Consider the following 21,120-nt stretch of genomic DNA (forward strand, 5'->3'; position numbering starts at 1 on the left):
TTTCGGAGGTTGTTGATTATGGTTTGGACTACACGTGCTGACATTATTCTTTAGTTTCCGCGATATTTTAAGCAGTAAATACAACACGTTCTTTACTCTTTAGATTCATTCTCCAGTCTATCAGGCAACGCGACTGTAACATTTACCTACAGAGACAAATCAGTTGGCTTGCAATCAAGCTAACTCCACCTGTAATTAATTGTAAGATTAAAAGTGCAACGACTAGAATTGATTTCAATGAATTAAAGGTCGTAGACATTTTAACTGATAAGCTATCTGATAACTTTTTTCTATCGGTAAATTCTGGCAGCATCCCGTGTTTCCAAGGATCCCTGGTTAGCAGCATTTTTCCATCATGGGGGCTTACTTGTCGCAGCCCAACACCGTTAAATCTGTAGAGGACGGAGGCAGCAAAAATATGAGCTACGGGTATGCAGCCATGCAAGGCTGGCGCGTTTCCATGGAGGTAAGAATGGTTCGGACTGTAATGGCAGTTAGCTAGCAAACTCTTTTAGCCACTCAAGTTTCGGACAAATGTCAACGATTATGTTCATATTCTAAATGACCATGTGTGGCCTGGATAGTGTTATCTCGTGGTGGTAAATGAACGTTAGTGACGAAGCTAGCCATCTAGCTAATGTTACATTCAAGACGGTGACGGTAGTTGGGGAAGGGGATCTTTACTGGGTTTGTTTGAAGTTAACGCTAACGTTGGTTGAATTAAAATGATGTCCTATGCTAGCTAATGTTAGCTGCGGTTATTATCTAGTGAGATGACCAGCCAGCTAGTTGAACACTGGCTAACGTCTGCTAATATCATTTAGACAGCTGGTTCAAAAGCTTGCTACTCAGAAAATAGAACGGTTTGAATACCCATTTCCCCCGACCACAGGTAATGCTTCAGCATGTGCTGCTTACGTAAATCTGGATCATCACTTGGAAAACTGCAGTATATCACGTCACCCATTTAGCCAATTAATTTTCATTACAGAACCCAAATATGAGCTGCGACTAATTTAAAGTGGTGTCGGATTTACATGCTAATAAATGGCTAATATTAGTAATAATAATACTATCTACACGAGTTTCCCACCTTAAAGCACCACATGAACACCTTATTGTGTCGGGTGGTCAAATTGAGGAAATCGGGATTCTAGATGCAACAGGAATTGCCCGATTTGTGACGTAATCGCTCTTGCCAACATGGTCGAACAAAACACGAAGTCCTGTATGAGCTGTGTGAAATTTCAAGCAGTAAAGTCACGAGTGAACCACAGCTAAAAATTGTAAACATACAGACATTCTTTGATAACTTCAAAACTGCAGTATTCAATTTCCTGTGATATTTGTATTCGTAACCCCCGGAAATGGCCAAAGTTTGCTTGATATAGCTAGCTACTCCATTGCTATCCTAGGAGGTAAACAGCTCGGGTGGAACTGACGCGCAGCCACACAAGGCACATAATCAATCACTTTCATATTTCTTTTAGTTGTTCGAACATAAAGCACGTGAACGCGAATCAGTTGGTCGGCCAAGTAGTGGCGTTTTCCCGACTGGGAGAAAACCGCGAAATTACGAAGCTGATTTGCCTGGTAGCAAACTTTTTTTTTTTATTGCAAGCGGTTTTGTGTCGTAGAATATGAAGGCGGATCAGGTACAGCGAACTTGCTTGCTCTTGGTCACCACCATTGCAAATGTTCAGTGACTGTACTGACTGAAAACACAAGACATAGCCTCATCAAAATCTCTTCTGGCACAGATGTTTATTTTTCAGGTTTTTGAAATATTAAGTTTATTTGTACTCGTTTTCCTCACTGGCATGCACGACTTCTTTTCATTCTTATTTACAGGATGCTCACAACTGCATTCCAGAACTGGATGATGAAACAGCCATGTTTGCTGTTTACGATGGACACGGAGGTAGTATTATTTCTGTTGACTCTTTTATAATGGTGTTTGTCCACATTTGGCTAAATTGGAAAATACATTTCATCAACCTGAGTTAAAAACATAAGTCTCCTATGTGCACTAACCAGGTGAGTTTGTTCCAATTTGGGGCAAGATGTATAAACCGTACAGTCCTCAATAATGTTTTGAGGACTGTAAGGTTTTTTATTATCTTGTTTAATGTATGCACCCAGGCGATAATGTGTGCACCCAGAATGCAATACCCTACTTGACAAGAAAAGTGTCTGATTATGACAAATCACATGCTAGGCATGAAGAACCCTGGTCCTGTGATGTACATTGACATGCTTACTGCCACTTGTGATATTAAAATCAGTCTATACATGTGTGGTGCTAGTGGTACTCAAAGTCGACACGTCTGTACATTATAGGGATGTGGACAGTTTGTTGAATCGTCGATTGTCAGTCATGCATGTCAAATGTCAGTCAAAAAAATCATTTGTGTTATTTCTTTACAATTCTCAAACCATTAAAAATGAAATATCACCAAATGTTACCTGGGCCTCAGCACCCCCCACAACCCTGACCAGGTATAAACAGGTATAGATAATGGATGGATGTTACCTACGCTATTGCTCTAACCGGGTAATTGAAGGGGTGGACGGGGCTTGTTTGTCATTCACTTACCATCCATTGAAAAGATGATCAGCTCGCAAAAGAGTGACGTATGGAATGATTTTGAGAAGCTTAATGAACACACCGTTCTGTTCAAAATATGTGCTGCCAAATTTGCATGTCACGCGTCAACATCTATGACGTTAACTCACCGAAGGACTAAACATCTGAGGCCAAGAATCACAGCAAACAAGCATCCAACTTTGTAGTGAGACCTCGTCAGTGTGACAAGTGAAACCACAACAGATTTAATTGCTAAAATGGCAATGAAATACATGCTCCCCGCAAGCGTGGTAGCCGTGAAGGGTTTTGGGACCTACCGACATTTGTGGAGCCCAAATTACTCCTGTGCGATGTACTGATGTGCAAAAGCCGATCACAGCTTGAATTGAATGGAGTGAAACGGCTGCCTCTCTGTACCATTCTAATCAATTCTGATAATGTTGTGATAACCATATGGACGGCACCAACTACTGAGTCCTACGTGACTATAACTTGCCACTTCATTGAAGACTGGGTCATGTGCTAACCTATGTAGTGAGCAAAGAAGCAAATGATCATTATGGAAAAAATATAGCAATTCTTATTTTGTATTTTTTCAATGTTTTAATCTTGTGATATGCACTGATTCGAGTAGTGGCGTGTTTTTATTGGCGGTATCCTACATCAACCAGTTTAAAAAAAAAAAAAAAAAAAAAAAAGAAACAGTAATTGCCCTTTTCAGACATCAACTAGTCGACGGTCAGACCATAGTTCATTGTGGCCATTGGCTGTTGTAATGATTTAAAAGGTTTCCTTCAGAGATAATAAAATGGTGGTGGGATGCTCATGCGATCAGTTTTCATAAACCAGAGAGAAGCATCACCAATCAGAATGTGTTGGTTAAGAAGTTGAATAATCCTGATGGTTCTTGATGTGTACTTATTAGATGGCCACCTTATTTTTGACAGAAATTAGGTCACAACCTTGTTGCCGTTTTATTTTTTTATTTTTCCCCCTCTCCTGTAATGCTCTCCAGTTTGTGCAGCTGCCAGTAGAAATGCATTCTGTAAACACTAGACTTCTTTGCATTAACAGTGCGAGTCATCGCCAGAAAGCAGTGAATTCATGACAGATGGCTCAAGCTCGATCAGTGATACCTGTTTTGGATAGGAACTGTTAGAAACGGTAACATTTGCTGAAAAGGCATGTTTGTTTTCACGCTCCCCTTTGTTGTCTAACTGGTAGTCTTGTAATATTGCACAAGTATAGGTCATGACATTGCATCTAGTAATGCACTGGTGCTCTTTTAGTTTCACATAGTAGCGCCATTAATGCTGGGGAAGAAGATAACTGTTCAAAATGTTATAATTTTATAATTTCACCATAATTTGAAACAGTCTCTGCTGTGTGTTTTTAATTTTCTTTTGGTTCGTCGTCGGATTGGCCGTTTCAGTCTCTGGTCACTCTGTTTGAAAAGGCGTGGTTTGCCATTCACTGTGGGTGACTCGCTCTTCGGATTTGCTCTCTGCTTGTGAATTGGGATTACTTCATTTATTTTACATGTTTGACCTTATGTTGTTCAACTTTGATTCTTGTTTAGCCCTTCTAGTTTGTTTGCAGATTTAATTTTTGTGTTTGACAAGTGTCTTGTTCAATTCGACTCTTGTGATTCTTGCCTTAGCCCTTATAGTTTGCCTGCCCATTGGATTTTGTACATTTTACTTTGTTTTGCTCAGTTCAAACTGTACTCTTGTTCTCATAAATGGCGCAGTTTGCCAGATAGTGATTCCAGCTACCTAGTGTTCCCAGCTGGATTACTAGTCCTTCCATTGGGACACTGCTTTATCTTGTTTTGTTGTTTTTCCTTTGTTTTTGAAGATGGCTCTGGGTGAAATTCTAAATCTTCCCTGGGGGTATGCTATTCGGACTCTTTGTCTCAGCAGAATCAGTCTCCCAAATATTAGTGTTTATAGCTGCCCCTTACCCACCAAGCTTTTGAAGATTTGCCAGACATTAGCTAGTTTTGGATAGGTAGTTAGGCACCGGAGTTCCTTCTTGGTCTGCAACAGGCAATTCCATTACCCATTTCCTTTTACTGTTACGGTCTGACCTTGACCGGGTCGTATACTCCCAATAATGAATCCTCTGGGAAGGCGGAATACATTTTGTGTTCAATATGGTAAGATTATCAGATATATGTTCCCACAAGACATTCCTGTTTGTGGGCAAACTAGTGTTAAGAAAGGGGCAGCTCTGATTGGACTAGATGTTTCACCACAAAATGTATTTGTTGCTGGTAAAGTTCAAGGGTCATGCATAAGGAATGTCGCCAAAAGGTATTCATCAGTTACCGCTTGCTTTCATTTATTTGTTGTTACTAATATGATGACTCCATTATTGTTGGAGAGCTTTGGTTTTGTTTCCTCTGGTTTCTATGCAAAAGTTGATGGCAAAATCCTACCCTTACTTTATTATCCTTGGTTTTCTTACTTTGCTTCCTTTCCTTTACTTTAACACACACAAGGAAACGAGAAAAGGAAGGTGGAGAAGAGTTGAGGGAACAAGAACAGAGAAAAGATTTTATAAGAATTCAAAAAAAAATTTCAATCCATTTTGCAGAAACATCATTCAGGTGTGATGTTGAAACTCCAACATATGCTCTGTAATCCTGTTATTTTGATCTCGGTAACTTTTGTTGCTTTGTAACAATTCCATTATGTATGCCATGTTGCAAAAGTGATATTACAGATCAAATTTTCTGTATTGATTGAATGTATTCTTTTGTTTAGCTATTTATTTGCTATCTATCGGTTGCCACAGGCTAATTGTTCACCCAGGTGGGTGCTACACATTAGTGGTGGGTGAGGTGAGTTCCCACGCATCTGTGTAAAGCACTCTGAGCATTTGGAAAAGTGCTATATAGATGCACTGATTCAAATGGTAAATGGACTGCATTTATATAGCGCTTTTATCCAAAGCGCTTTACAATTGATGCCTCTCATTCACCAGAGCAGTTAGGGGTTAGGTGTCTTTCTCAGGGACTCTTCGACACGCCCAGAGCGGGGATCGAACCAGCAACCCTCCGACTGCCAGACAACCGCTCTTACCTCCTGAGCTATGTCGCCCCCCATTCATTCATATTCTCACATGTGACCTGTTACTGTAATTGGTATACACTTAAAATATGCTGCCTTTTATTCTTTCCCTCCTTACTTATATTTATGCATCGCATTTAAGTTTGTACCCGGCTGAGGTTGTTGACAAGAGATTCAACAAAACATGCAGTTTGATTGGGGGTGCCCAGTGGCTTGGAAGTGGCCACATGCTGCTATTTTTCTGACAGTGGGTAAATGAATGTCATCTCATTTTTTATTATATTGGTAAATATTTTAAGACATTTAGGCTCTAAATGGCTTACAATGCAGGAGTGTCATGGTGTGATTGAATACAAGTAATGTTAGTTTAATTCTGAGTATATTATGAATTCTTGTTTTGTCCTTCCAAGGTGAGGAAGTTGCATTATACTGTTCCAAATACCTGCCTGGAATCATAAAAGAACAGATGGCATACAAAGATGGCAAACTGCAAAAGGTAAGGTAAAGGACCAGTATGGTGAGATGGACTGGCTATGTCCTTGTATAACTGGCTTATTTTGGATGTCATGTTGTATCAAGTGACACAGATCTGACCTAATGTGGATATTTCAGCAATAAAATTAGCTTTTAAATCTATAAAAACCTGGAGAGATGCTTCTTTTTCTTTTAGTCCCTAAATGTCACTCTTCTGGAAACATGGCATTATTTTGAAGCATGACCCATGTCTTCATGCTGACAACTTTTTAACTCTAGACCTTGGGTTTAATTGATTATTTAAGCACATGCGCTTGTACATTGTGGCCGAACATTAGCACGACTAAGGGTAGATAAAAACAGCATAGATACAGGAATCCTCTAATGCAATGCAAACTTCAAAAAGACCAGTGAGAAGAAAAAGCAATTATTACATTGGTGATTTATTTTATTACAAGTTCATTTGAACAAAATGAAAATACAGCATGCATTTTGGCATTCATTGTTACAAAACTGGTGCTGTAGTGTAGTAATGATTTCCACACTAAAGGGGATTACCTAAAACAAAGCACCATTAATAAATATATGTCTATAGTTCAGATAGTCCTTGGTAGTTCTAGGGGGAGAAAGCATGAACGTGCAGAATATGGCTGGAGAAGATAAATTGAATCTAATTGGGGAAGAATCTACTTCTGTTCACTCATGATATATTCACAGTGAGAGAAAGACTGCTTGTACAGCATCACTGCTGGTTTTTGTAAGGAGAGTGGCTGGACAGTCTGCCCTCCTTTTGTATTTTTTTTTTCTTTATTTAGATGAGTGGAAATAGATAACTTGGTAGAAGATGAAGGGACCACAGCTGAGAAGGTCCCGCGGCAGTTCCATATTTGTTTTTCAGAAGGAGGAAAGTACCTGAAACTACTGATATATTCAGCATAGTAATAAGGGTACACACTCGAATAAATAACCGAAGTGAACGAATGCCTCTCTTCCACCAAGGCGAACCTAGTTCTAGTTCTGGGCTGGTGCTAGTGCCGGTTTGCAGTTGGTTCAACTTGCGAACCTTCTAAGAACCGGTTTGCTTTTCCACAGGTTAGAGAGCCACATCATTACGTCACTATATACGTCTGTATACGTCTCCGCTTTCCCAGCAACATTGCTACCTATTAAAATGTCTGTCCTGTAAAAATACACATAAGTTGTCTAAATGTAAATTGTTATATTATTACAGCCTTAGTCCCTCCAGTTTTTCGCGATTCGGAATTTTCGGAATTCAACACAACATCAAAATGCCGCATTTTCCCCAACGTTGCATAATTCGTAAAAATAATTTGCCGTTTTAGGAATTATGCAGCGTTGGGAAAAATGCGGCATTTTGTTTAAGTTGTTGAATTCCGAAAATTCTGAATCGCGAAAAAACTGAAGAGACCTCTTATTTACTATATCAACTTGAAGACAAGCAACACGCTCGGAATTATCTCATCGCGACCCATTAAATCCAATGGCACAGTCGTTGCTTCATAATTTCAAACTGCTTTCCTAACGGCTATTTTGCATCCTGCGACTTGGGTTACAGCAGTGAATATCAGATTCCTACACGTACTGATAGCGACCACATCGCAAGACAGGACACTTAAACTGTATGCTAGCAAATTAATGTAAAGTTCCATTCATTTATATATGGGGAGGTCGATATACGTCCCCTTAGCAACCAAAAGCTATAGCTCTGGACCACCTCAGACTTATTTGCCAGCACAAAAAAATTGCGAAAGTATTGAAAAAATAATCACTGGAGGATAACAAGGACATTTTTTCCTACATAACTAGGTACAGGTTGTTACCGATATTTCGCCTATTTCATATATAGTTGCAAATCAGTTTACGTTTTCCTGTTTGTCGAACGAAGGTGGTCTCACTCGACCTGGCGGTCACAAAATTTTAGTTGGTCACGATAATCCCCCCCCCCCCCAGCCCCTAGCCCCTGGCGTAAGAGGTTCTTGGTTCTAGACCAGTTAAGAGCTGGTGCCGCTTTGGAAACAGTTTTCCCGGCCGAGAGCCGGTTCTTTTGCTGTCGAAAACGGAAGAACTGGTTCGCGATTAGGCACTGGCTCCGAACCGGCCCTCGAAATGCCTTGGTGGAAAAGGGGCAGAAGACAAAGAAGGGACCACACACACATCCTTGGGGGACTGCTGTCTATCTGTACAGTGGCCTCAGTAATGTTCTTGTGTTTTAGGCTTTGGAAGATGCATTCTTGGCAATTGACAGCCGTATGACAGTAGAGGAAGTTATCAAAGAGCTGTCCCAAATTGCAGGACGACCACAGGAGGAAGAGGTAAAGGACAAAGTGGCTGATGAAGATGATGGTGAGATTATTATTATTATTATTAGTTGTAGAAGTATTATTATTGTTTATTTATTATTTTCTTCATTCTGAAATAATTGTTCTTGACTGTCCACCCAGAGTATGTGGCTATTAACCCCTTTGCGCAGATGCCAAATCTCTCTCATTTAGAGAGAGTTCTCTTAGTCTCCGCTTTATTGGCTTGAAAACGCAGGACTCACTACTTTTCATGCAATTGGACAGCAGAGAAAAGAATGAAAGTGACATCGGGTGTTTTTTTTGTTTTTTTCTCGGAGGATCCTTTTCATCCCTCTGAAGCCTAAAAACAGCGAGGCACCCAGGGCGAATTAACACGAAGTGCCTGGTGCACCAAAAAGCGAGCGAGAAAGGGAAAAAAAAACGCTTCAAAATGATGAGTAAAAAGGCGCCCCCAGCTGTTAAAGCGCCTCTGGTGTGAATGTAGCCTAACGCCGGGCACCCACCGCACGCGTAGCGTAAGCGACGCATAAGCAGCACGGCGAAGCAGCGCGGCGCGTAGCGTCTTTCCACTGGTTCCGTTTGTGTCGCGCAAAGGCTTGCTTAAAGCTCTATATTCCTAGTGGCTCTCGCAGTCTGCAGTGGGATTACATCGTGTATTTCACGTTTGTTCACGACTGTTGATTATGGGTAAGTGAATACTTGGTGAGAGACCTTTTTCAGTCTGTTAATATGGTAATATTTTTTAACACATGTAAATACGTGAGAAAGTAAACGCTTTAAAGAATTACCATACGTTTAAATCGCAACGTAGCCTACATAATAATCAATCTCAAACTGCATTAATTTATTTGCTTGGTTAACAAGCGTGCCAACTTTATGAAGAATATGTAATGATCATAATAATAATAATAATAATTAATAATCCATAATCAACCATTGGGAATTCCCGTGTCGTCTCGTTATTCACGTCAAAACATTTATATGATCATATTTAGTAAAAATCAGTTAATCGTCAAAAAGATAGCGTAACAGTTTAAACTTGAAGGGATATGAACACCACAACGTCATGAACACCGGAAGCTTTGAAGTACAAGTGCAATAAAGGCTTGCTTACAACTTCATTTATAAAATAGGTGCATTTTCATCAGCAAGACCACTAAATCTGATTTTTTAAACCACTGTGGATTATCTGATTTTATTAACAAGCCCTTTTTGAAAGCACGGCGAACGAACACATCAGAAAATCAAATAGGCTGAGCAATGGTTGGTTAAAAACTACCTTCCAACACTCGAGCTAACAAACCGCTGCTCGGTGCATTCACTTCTACATCATTCAATAGGCTACGTCTTTCTGTGGTGTATTTTTAAATTTACCCCGACCCCTCCACAAAATAAGATAGCGAAACTAAGTTTGCCTTTTTCCCAGGTTCCAGTTTTAATTTTTTTTTTTCCTGCCAGGACAATAGAAAAACGAAAAGGCTTGTATTTTTTAGCTGCTTATAAAATATCTGGTGTTTATCTGGTTTTATCTTGTTCTCCACTACTGCAAGAGGGAACTAGGGACACACCCCCAGTAATATAAGGATGAAATGTAAATCAGAGCGTGTATACCTAGCATTTCAGAGCATATTTCTGTGTATAAACATCTGTGACGTGACGCGCGACAAGCCGAAAAAATAGAACAGAAGCGAAAAACTACGCTTCAGTTACGCGCGTAATACGCTCGCGGTCGATACGCGTGCGGTGGGTGCCCGGCTTAAGGCTTTATAACTCCAGATGTGGGCATCACAGAGACTTGGAAAATAACTTAGATGAAGCAAATCACTTGTATCATTTGCAACACTTGATTAGATTATATTCATAATTTTGGTAGAAATAAAGTTCTGTGCATGTATTTATCTTTTATAATACAAAAATGAAGTTTTCCTTTTGTTTGAAATTAAATACTCACATCACAAATATAAAACAGGTAAAACTACATGTCCTGGATCATAAACTTCATGATCCACAAGTGTGATATATGGAAATACTGAAGATCTATGAAGCAAAAAGCAGTGTACCCTGGTGTCCCTTAGTGTCCAAATTTATCCAAATTATGCGTTGCTGTAGATCAGGGGTGGCCAACCCTGGTCCTGGAGAGCCGCAGGGTCTGCTGGCTTTTGTTTTTACTCAGCGCTTAATTGATCAATTAAAGCAGTTGATTACACAGTTAACTCACCTCACCTGGTTTCTTTTGTCTAAGTGGTTGTTGTATTCAAGGTGAAAACAAAAACCAGCAGACCCTGCGGCTCCCCAGGACCAGGGTTGGCCACCCCTGCTGTAGATCATAATATAATAGTATATTTCACTACAAATAAACTTTTGATTAATGAAACTCACTTTTGCATCATTTCCAAGTGGGAATTACTATATTTTCATCAGTGAAAAAGATATCTAGGGGTGCACAAACCTATCCAAAACCTCTCCAGAAATAAATAAATTGCTTTTTGACCATTCTAAAGCATAGGAATTTGCCCCTTAAGAAACACAGAATTCACATTGAAAAATAATGCAGAAACATTGTGGCACACATACATAAATACAGTTGAGGCCAAAAGTTTACATACACCTAGGCTAGAAACATTCAAACTCAGTTTTTCACAACTCCACACATTTCATGTTATTATACATTTCCTGTGTTAAGTCGATTAGGATATCTACATTATTACCATGAGAGGTAATTTCCAAATAATAGCTAAAGCCGCGTTTCCACCAAAAGTACCAGAACTTTTAGTCCCAGGAACTACTTTTCAAGGAACGAAAAGGTTCCTTCAGCCCATTGTTATCTGCGTTTCCACCGCGGTCTAAAGTCCCGCGAAGATTAGGCAAATTAGCCCACTGACGTATGAAAAGCGACATTGTCGTCGGTCCATCTGTCCTATGATTTCTTCTGTAACCCCATACTACCACCGAAGTAGCCTACATTATTTTCTAATAACTGGGACAGCCCGGAGGGGTTTATTCTACTTATATACAACAGGTTACCAACAGTGACTATATATGGTTACTTTTGTAATTATTGATTTTTATCGATTTAATCACCTGGAATTGAAATATTCTTCCGCGGCCGTTTGGGCATATTTGCCGTTGTCAAGCAAAACTGTCGTTGGTAGTTGGACTTGGACCGTTGTTATGCAACAAATAGGATATAACAGGCCAATAGTCAGATTGTAACTGTTTTATATATCCTCTCTAACACATTAATTATGTTTTTATGTGAACATTCACTTTCATGTCTTGACATCCGAGGCGACAATGCATTCACATTCCACAAATAACTGGCAACAACAGCAGAAAACATGCACACGTCGTAAACAATTTGCTGTTGAATTGATTACTTTCTCATCGTCAATTCCATATAGGCTAATCGCAAAATGATAAGAATAGAACGAAAACTCGGACTTGCGTGAAAATTTAAATTAGTAGTGGTAGCCTGCAGCCACCGTTTGCTTTCCTTCGAAGTTACTGCTAGCCGAGCAGCGAAGTGTGCCCCCTCCAGATGCGAACCATGCACCATAAATTAGTCCATAGTCTTCCTGGTCTTTTTGTGGAATTGAAGAATGGCAGAGTAAAATGATGGCAGTCTGAAAAAGCAAAAGGGACGATTACTAGAATGAACCTGTTATTTTACCCTGACAAAAAGTGCGGAAGGTGATTTCCAGTTTGCTTTTACTGTATCACCAATGTAAATTATGCAGAACAACCGCATACCTCAGATAACTGTATCAAACGTTTTGAGTCAATTACAACGGGCTAACAAAGAAAATCCGGAAGAAATATTCAGCAACCAAATTAAAACGTTTGGATCTTCTGGTACGTAATATGCTGTCCCAGCACAAACAATTTTTGTTATTTTATAAAACGAATACTAAAGCAAGACAAGAACAGAAGAGCACACATGTTATAATTCCAAGACGTTGGCAGGCTATAACCAAAAGTAGGTTACTGCGCCACATAACATACAAGTTTGATTTCAAGTTATTATGAAAATAAATTGGTTTGCGGCTGCAGATTTTAAAAAATGGCGGTTGAAATAAAACACTGCGAGTAGTCGACCAATCAGAAATTTTCAGCGCTTGCACCCCACCCTGAAAGTTCCGGTACTTTTGGAAAGTACTACTCCCCGAGCAGAGACTATTTTGGGGGTAAAATAAAGTCCCCGGGGTAAAAAAAACTTAATTTAGACCCTGGTTCCTGCGGTCGAAACGCACCGAGTTCCTCAAAAGGTTCCTAGTTCCGGGGTAAAGTTCCTGCGGTGGAAACGCGGCTTATGAGACAGATTTATTTCAGCTTTTATGTACCATATCAGAATTTCAGTGGGTCAAAAGTTACATACACTTTCTTAGTATTTGGTGGCATTGCTTTTTAATTGCTTATCTTGAATCAAACGCTTGGGTTAGCCTTCCACAAGCTTCTCACAATACTTTGCCCATTCATCCTGACAGAACTGGTGTAACACAGTCAGGTTTGTGACCCTCCATGCTCAGACACGCTTTTTCATTTCAGTCCACAAATTATCTATGGGATTCAGGCCAGGGCTTTGCAATGGCCACTCCAGTACTTTCACTTTGTTGTCTTTAACCCGTTCGCGCAATGTCTCTAGTGGCCGGCATACCGGCGTGCCTAGATTGCTCAATTCAGACTATAAAATATTGGGCCACAAATGTTATGCATTTCCTCTTTTGCTGATATTTTAACATTTGTAAGATTTTGATGGAGGACTACCATTGTTTTAATACAGAATTGATCTTTTCCATATTACATTATGTTTTGGGGGACTCAAAATACTTCCTGGTTTTTTCCAGTGGACAATGAGGAAGCTGCACTCTTGCACGAAGAGGCTACCATGACAATTGAAGACCTGTTGATCCGCTATGGACAGAACTTGAACTCTGTCAAAAATGGCAAAAAGCCCTGTCCTGCAGCCAAGAAGCAGTCAGGAGAGTCTGAGGAAAAGGAGAAACCCCACTCTGACAAAGACATTAATGGAGAGACTCGGTGTGGGAGCTCGAGTCTGGACGACGACGGGAAGTCGAAACCTGACAGTGCCAGTGCAGGTGGCTTGAAGGCCCGGGCGTGCAGGAGCTCGGGGGACAGTGGGTCAGGATCCAGCACTGCGGAGAAGCCCAAGGGCGAGTTGGAGGCAGGGGGAACGGGCGATGCTGGCCCTTCCTGCTCCTCCTCTGCTGCTCAGCCCCAGTGGGGCAGCAAGTCCAAATTCTTTGAGGACAGTGACGAATCAGAAGAAGGGGAGGAGGAGGAGGAAGAGGAAGACAGTGAGGAGGAGGTATGATGTGGAGTTGCGTTCAACTTGGTTATGAACAGTTGTCACAGATGTGAACCATGAAGTGGTAAAATGCAATTTCAGTACAGCCATTTGATTACTAAAATATCAAGCTACATAATATAGAAATTTGGTAAACCTTTACGTATTTTCCTTATGTCCAAGCTCACAGTTTAATCTGAAGTAAGTACTGGAGTACTGATTATACTAATGTGTTTCAGGACTGCAGTGAAGAAGAAGAGGGTGATTACAGCAGTGGAGAAGAGGAAGATGAGGATGAAGATGAGGAAGAAGACAGTGATGCAGAGGATGAGATGTGCCTTCCTGGAATGGATGGAAAAGAGGAGGTGATAATCCAAGACTGATTTTTTTAGTTCTGGTTGCTTTTGCATTTACCTTGTTCTTTCCTTTCCTGAAGTAAGATTTGTGGATCACCCTTTGCAAAACACTCCAATCCAAGAGAGTAAGGACATAGAATCTTAAACTCTGAAAAGTTACCTTGAGTCTGTTCATTAAGATGGTGACTTCATTTTGTAATGCTTCATTTGATCGGTAAAGTTTGTGGGCTTCCAAAATTAAGATGTAGAATTACCTTATCAGGGTATACTTTAAATAGCCAAAATGTATTAATTTAGCTTATTTTCCTTTGAAACTTATGAATGCAAAGATGAATGGTAATGTATAATCCTGGGAGCAATGTTGTGTTGAAAGATCATCCTAGATCTTTCCAGAATTATACATAAAATACCTTCTTTTTTTTTTTTTTAAAGTTATCATACCATCTGTGGTGAACTGCTCAGCTGTTGCTAGAATAGACTGTCTCTCATTTACTCATACTAACCTAACCTTTGGATAAGGGAATGTCCCTACCTGGCAAATTCATGCATCTATCTCACTTGCGATTAAATTCATAGATTTCATGGCTCAGTTACCTCTTTTCATTAAAAGCTAATTTTCCTCCTTGTTCCTCAGCCTGGGTCTGACAGTGGGACCACGGCAGTAGTGGCATTGATTCGAGCCAAGCAGCTGATTGTGGCCAATTCAGGGGACTCACGCTGTGTGGTCTCTGAGCGAGGCAAAGCCGTGGACATGTCCTATGACCACAAGCCAGAGGATGAGCTGGAGTTGGCCCGGATAAAGAACGCCGGTGGGAAGGTTACAATGGATGGCCGTGTTAATGGAGGACTCAACCTCTCCAGAGCTATCGGTAAAGTGCCCACTCCACATTTCACCTGGAAATGTGATAAACCAAGGTGGAATGCTGTTCATATTTTGAGGATCTTCAGATTGAGAGGAACAGAATTGCCAGAATGCACCCAAATTACTTTTACCACAAATCCTTCAAATCTTTGTACAGTGAGTTTCATTGAGTTCTTAGCTAAGCAAGGAGGGGGCGGAATACTAAACTGTGACACTTTTCTGTTCCAGGTGACCACTTTTACAAACGGAACAAGGCCCTCCCGCCAGAAGAGCAAATGATCTCGGCTATGCCGGATGTCAAAGTACTAACTCTCAATGAAGATCATGACTTTATGGTCATTGCCTGTGATGGAATCTGGTACGTCACAGAGCACCTCAAAATTTGGTTAGAGTTTTAAGGCAGTGTGTCAGGCTTTTTGAAGTGCTTGTGTCCACACCCCATCCCCTCCAGCCACACCACTAACAGTTTTACTCCACAGGAATGTCATGAGCAGCCAGGAAGTTGTAGACTTTGTCAGCAAGAGGATAAAGGCAGATGAGAACGGTGAAGTCAGACCACTGTCCTCCATCGTGGAGGAGGTAAGCTCCGTCCGGTGTGCCATGAAATCATCAGTGTGGTTTTGGAGAGCCACAGCTTGTTCAGTGTTTTACACTTATGGACACTTAAGTTGAAATGAACTTCATATCTACAGTGAGTTATTCTGGTGGATCTTTTAGGCGCCAGTATACTCCAAACGAAGTTGAACTTTTGGTTCGAAACTACCCTTTTTGAAGGAGATGAACAAAAAGAGGCGGTGTTTTGAGTTTGAATGTCACTGTGTGTACATGTCCTCAGGGCAAACTGTTTGCAAGCAGTTTGCACATTTGCAGACCTCCCCCTGTCTGTAATTGGTCCATCCCATCCAAATATCTTCAGCATGGTTAAAGCAGATTCTTGCTGTACTGACTTGGAGAGTGCTTCAGAAGAGGATGAGGAAGCATTAAGTCTAGCAAGGATACATACAAACAAGGGCGAAGATGTACCTATTACTGCTTGTAACATTTTAATTATTTACGGTGTCATTTTTTAAATATTGTTATATTCGCATTGGTCACGAGACAAGTGTTAGCCTTTGCTAATAGTACTCGCCATATTTGTATTGGGGGGCTAACAAATGTAGACAATAGGGGCACCCTGGGGAGTTTTAACGTAGTGGCTTGTAGGAGCCTGCTTTGTTAGAATTCATACCACTCACAATGAAGTTGAGTGTCTTTCAAGAGGTTTGCACTATTCTCTAATGCAGGTATTTCACATACTGTAGTGTAAGCATTCATAGGTGGCTTAGTTATGTTGGGCTAGGATAAGAAATTGAGAAATCAATAAATCAGAACAAAAATATTGATTAAATAGAAATATTTTTATTTAAATTGAAAACTGTATACCCTATGTATTCAACATTCTGTATTTAGATACGTCTATCACATCCTGTAGTTTTCGTTTGTGCCAGTGGGGAGCTCCAAAGCCTTACTCGGGATGACTAAATACGTGAAACTACAAGAAATCTCCTTAAAATAATAATAACCTGTTCTGTTAAAGAATTATTAATTATTATTGCCAGCATGTAAAATTATATCATGAAACTGACTCGAGGAGAAACCAGATGGCTTTGTTTTTGCTGGAGGAGTTCCGTAGCTATCAGAAACAAATGCAATTGTTTAGTATTAGACTAGTCACGACTAAATGTGCACCTAAAAACTAGAAGAAATATCCTTAAAATAACTTATTCAGTTTAAGTATTCAGTTAATCCATATTGTGTTCAAGTTGCATGGTAGTGATAGGCTAAGCCAATTTTAAATATAGTAATAAAGTCAACGATCTCTCAAAGTTCACATCGCAGGAACTTTATTTTTAAATGCGGTGAAAGCTACTGCCATGTAAAACTTATTTTAAAATATTAGAACACACATATTGACTTCAAATGTAGATTGACCATCACTAGCCGAGGTTCATTGCTTGTGCTGAGAGAACAGCCTTGTGCAATTGATGGTTGACAGTTCTTTATTGTGTAAACTAAAGTCACTGAACCAAGTAATCTGGTGTTTAATCATTATAATTAACTGAGAATGGAAGCCATGTTCTGTTAGCTTTTGGAGTTGCATGGTGGTGAGAATAAGCCGTACAATTTTAATTCTAGTAAGTCAGCGATCACTCCAAGTTCAGGTCATAGAATGTTTCAGTACGGTGAAAACTACTGCCATGTAAAACAGTGTTATTTGAACAAAAGGATAGAACCTGTTAACTGTCTGGAGGATAAATCAAACCGTGATTGGCAGGCATGAAACTCCTTCAGCAAAAACAAATAAACTTTTTGTTATGTTTATGAGCAAACATAAATTCAGCGGACGTGACAAAAGTTTTCTGACATAGTCACTTTTTCAAAAACAAACACAAAATGTCACCATGTCCACAACTAGCATCTTTGTTTTTGTTCAGGAAGAGAATAACATCCACATTCTTTGGTTACGGACAAGACCTGAATTTCTTCAGTCTTACTGAACACCCTTTTGGAAATGAGATATGCTTGTCATGGCCGTATTCATGGATCTGTGGTGACTGTCACAGAACCACATTCTGTCAAACTGTTTGGATAGGTGTTTGGCTTGTGGAATGTTTATTTATTCTTGAAAAAATAAGTTACTTTTTTATCAATTTCACAGCGTTATCATTAAGTATGAATAAATTAATACGTTATGTTTGCACCAATTTATTGCGAAGCAAAAACATCACCAACATTTTTCTGGTGGTGGAATAGTATTTTGTTGTATTCTCATTGTACATAATGTGGGATATTAGTATCTCCATGTGCTATACTTGTGACTTAGGGCATGGAAAATACTCGTTCAAGTTTACTGTGTGGTGACGTGCTTTGTTGTGTACATCTCAGCCATTTGATTTTAATTCCGTTATTTCCTCTTAATTAGGGCTAAGTTGTGCCAGTCACGAGCGGGGACACGTTATTTTAGTGTTACATTGTTGATTTGGGTTTATATGAAGGCTGTGCTCTCCTTGATGTGTATTTAGTCCACCATAAGGTGGTAGACTTGGACTAGTTTAGACGATGACTGCATTGCCGTTATGAATACAGTAGTGTCATATGATGGCTCCAAGCGGGACATGTGGAAAACGTGTTCTGAAAAAAAACCTATTTCATCGGCCTACCCACTTATTCTCAGGCCTGCCCAGAAATTTATTTCTGCCCAAGCCACTGTAGCTTGCATAACACGAGTAAGTAAAACAAAAATCACTCATATGCATTATATTATTAGCATGTGTGTGGCGTTAATTTTTTAAAATCAGAATGCCAACACATTTGTAGCTTAGGCCCATTTCATCCCGCTTCTGTTACAAGTGTCATAATAAAATTATGAATGACATAAATTTGAATGGCAAAAATATTTATATTTATCAGAACTCAAGTGAATTGGTGTAAAACTTTGTGTGAGAAATCAAATGCTGTCACATCCACGCTTTTATACTTGTAGAGGGTGGATGCGGGAAGTACTGAAAACAGGGAGTACCAATAACTTGACACCAATTTGGGAAGGAAAGTAAAAAAAAAAAAAAAAATTTATTTCATAATATAGCTCATTACCTGGTTTTTTCTTTTTTAAAACGTTATCTGCCACGTGTAATATATGTCCTGTATAACAGGACATATATTACACATGCGGCAGATAACGTTTCAGTATGGTGTTCTGGATTTAACAGTGTTTAATGTAAGGAGTCATAATGAATCGGGTATTTTATGGCCGGCTAATGTAAAATATTTTATAAGCACCTTAAACACTCTAAATGGCCATGTACAACCTCCCCAGCTTCTTGACCACTGCCTGGCGCCAGACACATCGGGGGATGGAACAGGCTGCGACAACATGACCTGCATCATCATCACTTTCTCCCCACACCCCTGCAGCACCCAGATGGAAGGCTGCAAGAAGCGAAAGCCTGACCAGAGTTGTTTGGAGAAGAATGGGAACGACAGCAAGAAGTGTAAATCTGAATAGAAACGGCCAGTCTAAAGGCCATTGCTTTGTAGGAAACCAATCAAAACTGGTCTTTCCCCCCCCCCCAACTGGGACATTCAACCCATGAAGACCATGAGGACCATGGGATTTCTATTAGTATGTTTAATTTGAGAACATGTAAATTGCCCGTTTTTTAATAACTATCCGCTGAATGCTTCAAGTGTTTTCTTCCCAACTAGTCTGTAGTGCTGTTGATTGGACAAAAGTAAAATCTGAAGTAGTCTGCATCCGAAAGGAACTGGTTTCTTATCTATAATTTCTCTATACTCTATAACATCCATGATTATTCTGGAGTGTGGTAAGCTGTGGATCCAAATCTTATGCAAAATTGAACTAACAACATCATGCAGGATGATGTTAGTTCAACCTTTTGATATCCACAAGACCTGTGTTCAAAATTAGTGGGAATTTTTCAATGATTAAATGACATTTTGCATGGACAAATATGTACAAGAGCAACAGGTCTTCACAATGTTGATGCTACCCAGGCAAACATACATCAGGTCAAAGATGTTGTACCTGTGCATAAGTAGGCTTATTTTACCATATGTCCAGGAATTTTGGATGGGATTTGGGTCTTAAGAATACCAAGTGTCAGGACCTCCTGTCAAGCATGGGTGAAAGTATCTGATGTATAATGCACATCAAATTGATTTTTTCTTTAATGTGCCACACATTCGTCATTTACCCACACATTGTGTATATATGTGTATATTTTACATGCCTATCCATTTTAGTCTGAAGTTTCCCACCCTAAGTAATTGTGGAGTAATGTAAGATTTGTCTATTATTTGAACACCTTGTAAGTACATTCATACTTTTTAAATTTACGAATGGAAAAAGATGCTTTATGTTCAATGTGTATGCATTTGAAAGCAGTGTCATGTTGGTCTTAATACCCATCAGGGAGTTCAAAATAAGTCTTCCCTTGTCAGTTCTGTTTAGACTGCTGTTGACAAATTCTAAAAATACATTTAGCTTTAGATTGAGTGCAGGGCCTTCAGCATGGTGAGAATCCACTATCTCTGTTCTTGATCAGCTTACATATTGTAATGTGTTGGTTACATTTGCTCCATCTCTTTCATTGGAGGAGCCTTGGAGTTAGGCAGAACATCATAAACCCTGCTACATTTGGCTGTGTGGAAGCATCTCAATTCTGTCAACTTTGAAGTAAAATTAGTTTAGCCAATATAACTACAATAAGCCAAGCAACCTAACCTGACCTAACGGAAAGTAACTCATGTTGGTTTATCTCTGCAGTGGATGTCCCCTTCCTTTGCTTTGTTCAATAAGGTTTATATGAGGTATTTTTGAATACATATTTTGGTACTTTTTTGAAGCATCTTTATATTGTTGGTTGCCTTGAGCCCAAAACATTACTTCAAAATAAGATTCCATTTTTTCCTGAGTCAAACATGTCAAATTTTAATTTTGTTTGTAGCATTAGTGTATTGTACAGTTTCCCACTTGCTGTGGATTTTGCCAATTCTGATGTTGGACAGGACTGTACAAAACTGCAAATAAAGATGTAGTTTTTAAACTACCACAGTGCCACATTGTTATTGTGCGTACATATATCGATGTGCCTACTTGAATGCGTAAATATATTTCTCATATGTTCAATTTAAACAGGGTTCCCACAGTCTTGGGGAAAAAGTCAACACAAGTACTCCAGTATTACCTTGAAAGTGAGGTAAAATTGCCTCCTTTAAAGTAAGTAAAATGTATCAGTTTTCTTTGCCAAAAGTACCATTTTGAAATGTCACTTACTCACATTGCTACAGTAACTGGACAGCTGAATTGTACATTTCCACTACCAGGTCCACTAGAGGGTGAAGGGTATACCTTTGCTAAAGGTATAAAAATCGATGTGCTTCAAAATGTAGTTCTCTCACAAAAGTAACCCATAAGCTAAAAATAGCTCTGATTGCAATGTTAGGAACAAATCCTTAAATCGTACATTATTTCCTTAAACATGACATTGAACAGTAATGTAATGTCTGAACTGGTATTAGGCATCCCTCTTTCAACTAAAAAAACTACCTATCATTTTTAAATTTGCAACATGTCTTGTC

At 39.5% G+C, this 21,120-nt stretch overlaps 1 protein-coding gene across 2 annotated transcripts; it reads left to right on the forward strand.

Moving 5' to 3' along the window:
* The first annotated feature begins 6 nt into the window (after positions 1-6).
* Positions 7-20,588, forward strand: ppm1g (protein phosphatase, Mg2+/Mn2+ dependent, 1G). Of its 2 annotated transcripts, XM_064321498.1 has the most exons (11): positions 7-201; positions 311-466; positions 1,852-1,921; positions 6,072-6,157; positions 8,370-8,499; positions 13,301-13,782; positions 14,001-14,126; positions 14,752-14,986; positions 15,208-15,337; positions 15,459-15,558; positions 18,836-20,588. In XM_064321498.1, the coding sequence occupies exons 2-11, from the start codon at positions 356-358 to the stop codon at positions 19,022-19,024; spliced, it is 1,659 nt and encodes a 552-aa protein (XP_064177568.1). In that variant the 5' UTR covers positions 7-201; positions 311-355; the 3' UTR covers positions 19,025-20,588. The 2 variants fall into 2 exon arrangements, with proteins under 2 accessions (XP_064177568.1, XP_064177567.1); XM_064321497.1 differs by having other exon boundaries at positions 7-466.
* The last annotated feature ends 532 nt before the right edge of the window (positions 20,589-21,120 follow it).

This window comes from Anguilla rostrata, chromosome 2, assembly GCF_018555375.3.
Source record: "Anguilla rostrata isolate EN2019 chromosome 2, ASM1855537v3, whole genome shotgun sequence".
Classification (NCBI taxonomy): domain Eukaryota; kingdom Metazoa; phylum Chordata; class Actinopteri; order Anguilliformes; family Anguillidae; genus Anguilla; species Anguilla rostrata.